The 6,000-nt window shown below is 40.7% G+C and overlaps 1 protein-coding gene across 3 annotated transcripts in view; it reads right to left on the bottom strand.

Moving 5' to 3' along the window:
- Positions 1–5,180, bottom strand: part of NINL (ninein like) — a 60,537-nt gene extending 55,357 nt beyond the window's left edge. For 2 of the 3 annotated variants that reach the window (XM_020794773.3, XM_078382827.1), the window contains exon 1: positions 4,417–4,569. In XM_020794773.3, coding sequence (XP_020650432.3) covers positions 4,417–4,436 — 20 coding nt within the window. In that variant the 5' untranslated portion in view covers positions 4,437–4,569. Of the gene's footprint in view, positions 1–4,416; positions 4,570–4,906 lie in introns of those variants that run through there. The other variant, XM_020794771.3, reaches the window with a different exon arrangement.
- Between the last annotated feature and the right edge of the window lie 820 nt (positions 5,181–6,000).

Here is a 6,000-nt window from a genome sequence, read left to right on the forward strand (position 1 = left end):
ATTTGTTCATTCAAAAGATTAAACTCCAAACACTAAGATATTGGTAAATGAAACCAAGTTGGCAGAGAGCACATACACATTCTTTCACATTTTATTAAATAAAGTTGAAAGAATTTCTGTATTCTCACTATAACCTTTCACATTTAAAAAACCCCTAGTTTCTATAATATGGCTGAGCTCTTTTTCTTAAGCAGGCCTCCAACAATGACAAATGTATGGCTAGTCAGGTATATAGAAATATGACTCCAGTATTTCGGAATTTGAGGTATTTTTTCAGCTTTCTTCCAAGTTTTTTTAATCTCTGTGTTATGTACATAAACTGGAATTTTGATGGATGCGTTTAAACATTCTTAAGCACACCTGCACTATCCAGTTTCTAAAGTGAGCTATACAAAATTAACCACAACAAATGTTGTACAAATTTACTTTTTTAAAATGCAGTTTGGTTTTCTTATATCAAGAACAATGAACTCTAACATAAGTCTTAAACTTTTCTAGAGGAGGAAGAACTTGTTCATTTCTCAATGAAATGGTTCTCTTGCATGTATTGTTAAAAACAGGTAGGTAGAGATAAAGACAGAACTTTAGATATAAAACTTGATTTGTTACCTTTATATATTAGAAAAAGGAAAATCTTGTCATCATTTAAAACTGAAATAATTTAATCTGCTAACAGAATCATTATTTTTAAAATAGACCTTGAGATTTAAAAAGAAAAGAATATGGGTTGTTACCATTAATTCTTAGTGGCACTTTTTTATTATTTTCTCTTTAAAAACTATTCCTTCTATTGCTTCAAAATTCTCTTGCCCAATCTGACATTTTCCCCCCAGATAGACTGCAGTGCTTTTGTTACAATGCAGTTGCTAGCTTGAAATAGCTACCTGAGGCCTTTGGGAACCTCAGAACAGTATGGGAGTCTTTCATATCCAAAAACTAACATCCATGGTCCTCCTGACAGGTTCAGGGCTGTCAGTGAGTAGGGGATAGGATGCTTTAAATTGAAGAAAAACATCCACAGCTGATGATGTCATGACCATTAATGCCCACACAACTCTACTAACAGGATTCCAGTTACTGATTACGTATCAATTTTAAATTTGACTAAATCTATATCCAAGCCATCATTTACAAAACATGCTGGTCTTACTTAAAATCCAGGTTACCTCCAATTTTGAATGCTAACTTCTGAAAGCAAAACTTTTAATTTTCAGCTTTCTATTCATGTCCTGAACTGATTAAGAGTACACAACAGGGAGGTACACTATGCACATGTGAGTGATATATAGCTTACTTGTTACATATATGCTTCTAATTTTTTTAACTGTTTCAGCTGGATTCACCAAAAATTTTAAATGAAAATTAATTTAGGGGCAACAGTATTTAAATCAGCACATTCAAAATTGTAGCAATCTGAAGCCACCAGATAAATATACGGTACTTAATCGTCCTTCAACAAATTCTACTTTCCTTAGTTATGAAATTAAGATAGCAAAGACAGTGTTACATCCACTTACTCCTTTTTCAAATGGTAGCTGTACATCTCTCTTGTTAAATTGGACCTAGGCATTGACATTTTACATACTGTGCTTCTTTTATCTCTTGATTTGCCATTTCTACCATATATTCACAACAAGAGTAGTGAAACTGTATCTCTTCCAGATGCCATCAGTCTCACCAAAGTTGGCCAGTGGTCAAGGATGATGGGACCATAACCCAACAGTGACTCTGATTGCATGTATGCATGCTATGTTGTTGTTGTTTATGAATATACATATATTGTGCACAACTAGAGAGCATGTGTTGCCTACAGAAATATTCCATGAATCTCCTGCTAGGAACACAAAGCTTACTGGGCAACCCTGAGTCAATCACTCCTTCTGCCTAAACCATCTCTCAGGATGAGTGTGATGACAAAAGGAGAACTGTTATGCTTCCCTGAGCAATGAGAAAGAAAGGCAAGATAAACATGTAGTAATCAGCTAAAAATAACATTCAGCACATGAAATGTATTTGAGATTATGCTCGCTTATACTGTGCTAATTTTACTGACTGGAATCCAGGATCTCCATGCATGAAAATTGTCTTCACCCAATATTCAGAGATCTTCCACTGAGTCCTGAACTGTACAGTAATTACCTCCTTCAGCAGAGTTCCCCAAATCCCTGTGTAGCATTTTCAACAGGCTGGAAAGGGTAGAAAGTCCTCTTTGGTCAGCCAAGTTGCACATACTGTACTAAATCTCTATCCAACCAGTTTCTACAATGTTCCTAAGAGACTTTTCCCCAGCCATTAAATCAGTAAGGCATCTGGTGTGTTTGAGGCAAAGAGGAGTTATGACAACAAGTAGTATTAAACAGCGATTTCTAGTTCTCCTGAAAGTTATACAAGGCCCAGCTAACCCAACAACAGGGTACTATAAGATGAGGCAAGAATTTCGGAATCAGAGAATACAAAGTCCAAGGGGAATTTTGCAAGTGTTCCTATTCAGGGAGTAGATTGCAAATTTCATTTATAATTACTGTATATGCTACAGATTGATAGCAATGATGGCATTTGATGCTTTTGATGGGCAATAATACCAAACATAATGACGGAAATCCTGTTGCTTTGTCAGGCATGCAGAAGACAAACAGTTGCTTTTAGCTGGAAATTAATAAGACACCTCTGAATTTCTTAGGGGTGCATGAATTTAAATTTAAATGAATGCATTTAAAGAAGTGATGGCATATTATGCAATTTGCTTTCTTTGTGTGTAACAAAGGAACACGTTTTAGTCAATTTAACTCAAGGAATTAACAGTATGTGCAATGAGTTTTCCTTCAAAACCACTACAGGAGTCTCAGGCTTCCCACTTAAACTTCTATTCAAAGCACAGAATTATATTTCAACAGAACCTTGATTAGATTTTAGGTATCTGTTTCCTACCTTAAAAAAACTGACAGCCTCTAACCATCTCTTGAGGAGATAATTCTGGGGTCCTACAGAATAACATTGTATAATTTAATAGACTTGGGGGGGATTTGTGCAGACATACATGTAATATCATAATAAGAACAACAAATTGCCAAGTGGCAAAAGCCATTCCACATTCCTGGTCAAGTAACCGTCCCACAACTTGGAATGTAATGAGAGAAAGTGGCAACTGATTACAAGCAATTCACTGCCGCAAATTATATGACTAATTTTATGCTATCATAAATTCCCAATAGGATTCTGACCATTTTTACGCTTATATCCTGCCTTTTCAAAGCACTAAAGTCAATTTAAATAAAAACAGTAAAATAAATTTAAATCAGAGCAATATAATATAAACATAAAATTAAAGCAGACACGCAGGAAAAATGGATGTTCAGGGGACTAGCGCCATAAAACATAAAACAAAATAAATAAACAAAAACCTCTTTGACTTGGTGCTGAAGAACTGTGAGTGGAGGGCAATGCACATCTGAGTGGGCAAGAAATTCCACAACCTGGGGTCCATTACAAGACCATCATCTTCCTTCTGCCCACTAGCCAGGCCTCAGCTGGTGGTGGAGCACATAACCAGACTCCTCCAGCAAACCAGATGGGGTAGGAACCATAAAATGCATTTCACAATTGAATATGTCAGGCATACAATTATGCAGATTATAGTCCACAAGAACCTACATCAAAACAAATCTGTTTGCCTTTAACTTGCCACAGAACTTTTTATTGTTTTCACCCAAAATGTTTTTAATGTACTCGAAAATGCAGAGCGTGCATTAGCACACAGGTAATCATTATTTCCCTACCAAAGTTTTCCCTTGGGAAGGCGGGGAGCCTAAAGCCTGCAACTGGACATTTTTACTTTCCAGAACACACAGAACAAAAACAGTCTCTGCTTAATGACCGGGAAGAGGCTGAGGTTCACTGATTGTCTTACCCAGACAGAACGTTTGTTCCACTAAAATTACTAGGTTCAGTGCTGATGGTTTTGGCAATTTTTCCCATTATTCTGGAGACGTCAGCCTTGTCCCAGTAAATTTAGTGCTTTCTGTGTTCATCTTTCTTGAAGGCATGGCTTATTTTGTTTGTTACAAGGGGGTGAAATTTAGCACCATAGTGTTTTCCCATGAAGGAAATTTCTGCATCAGAGGCTCTTAGTCAGAAGCCTTTAATTAGCACACCGATATATTTTTTTTAAAAAAATAACTTTTTAACTAGCTCCAGAAGAGAGTCAGATTTCTAATATTTTTTTGAAAGATTTCAAGAGGCTGGAAAAGGCTTTCAAAGACATGGATGGCTTTGTAAAGTGCAGTTTGGATGCAAATCTTGGTAAGCCCTTCTTTGTGATGAACTGTGACCAACTGAGGCACAAATTTGCCTGGAAAAACCCTTAATTATACTTGGAGAAAACAAGAAAACTGCTGTATTTGACTAGTGGAGACTCACCACAATGGAGTTGTGACCATCTTTGTTAGCAACTGTAACACATGTTTTCTTGTTTAGGTGCATTTAAAGTTGGAGGCCTCTTTTATCCTGGCATCTCTTCCCAACAAAGGTGTGATTTTATGGTAAGAAGTGCATGCCCGTCGGGGTAAGCTGCTTTTCGTGGTTTATAGGAGAAAGGGGGAGGGGTATAAATATTGTAAATAACTTAAATATATAAAGGAATGTTCCCAATCTTTTTTTAAAAAAGGCCACGAGTAATACTATTAAAACCCTGCTATAGCCTCCGTATATATACTGTATGAGTAGCTCGCAAGAATGCACCTTGAGGTTAAAAATTCACCCAAATCTCTTTAGAGGGACAGTGAGGTACCAATGCCATTAAACAAGTGAATGAGTTCCCCAAACTGGCACGAGGAGATCCATCAGGAAAAAAAACAGCTGAAGAAAGACAACAAATATTTCAATACGGAAAGCAATCCCAGGGTCTCACCAAGCAGGATCTTTGCAGAATCAGGAAGCGGAGGAGAAGGGAAACCAGCCCGGAGTTCTCCTCACGGATCCCTTGGGGGGGAAAACCGAAGTCAGTTGCAAGTTGGAGGAGCCGCCGCCACCTCTTTCTTCTTCCCTCTTCCTGCTGGTTCTCCCTTCTATTTATTCTCGAAAGAGCAGCAGCATCTGCAGGGGACGAGCACTTCTGAGGGGAAACGAGGCTCTCTGGAGCCCCCTTTGTGTGTCCCTGAGGCAAGGCGAGCGCGCTCTGCTCCGCCGGCGTGGGGCTGCCGCCTCCTCCTCCTCCTCCTCCCGAGGCGGACGCTGCTGCCCTGACCGGGTCCGAGCTAAGCAGGCGGCGGCAGCCGCCTCACAGGCACGTTTGCCTTGCGAGGGAGAGAGCCAGCCTCCCTCCCTCCCCACACCCCCGGTCCTCCCTCCCACCACACACTACTCCGAGTTGCCGGCTTTTCCACTCCAGCGCGGCGGACTTTGCAAGGCGGCCTACTCCGCCAGGCGCCCGCGGCGAGTGCGTGCCGCCGACGCTGCCGCCCTCCTCCTCCGGTTTTTCTCGGTCCTCCCCGGGCGCCTTTCCAGCGTGCTTTCCTCGGCTCCTCTGCTGGCTTGGAGGAAGGAGTCGGCCGGGAGCGATCGGGTGCTGGCCTTGCTGCGGGCCCCCCAAGGAAAACAAAAGGCTCCGGCTTCGGGAACCGACGCACTGGACCTTTCTGACTGCTGAGGGCAAATTTGAAACGTGGTTACTGAGAAATAAAGACCCTCGTTGCCGTTCTTGGCTAATGTGGTTATTGGCCTGACACCGTTTCTGTGTGGATCAGACGTCCTCCTTTATTTAATATGCTTTTCATTTCCAGCCTTCTTTCCAGGGAGTAGGCGGTTTCTTCCCATTTTATCCTCACAACAACACCCCTGCGAGGTAGATCAGGTTTTGAAAGAGCAGCTACCCAAAGGTCACCTAAGGAGTGCCATGACCAAATGAGTACTTGAACCTGTTTCAATACTCTAAATGGGGTTATCGGGTCAGCAGCCCCCAATTTCAGGTCAAAATAGGAGATCAGGTATAGGGCCCTTGCGACA

This window comes from Pogona vitticeps, chromosome 1 (assembly GCF_051106095.1).
Source record: "Pogona vitticeps strain Pit_001003342236 chromosome 1, PviZW2.1, whole genome shotgun sequence".
Taxonomy (NCBI): Eukaryota; Metazoa; Chordata; class Lepidosauria; order Squamata; family Agamidae; genus Pogona; species Pogona vitticeps.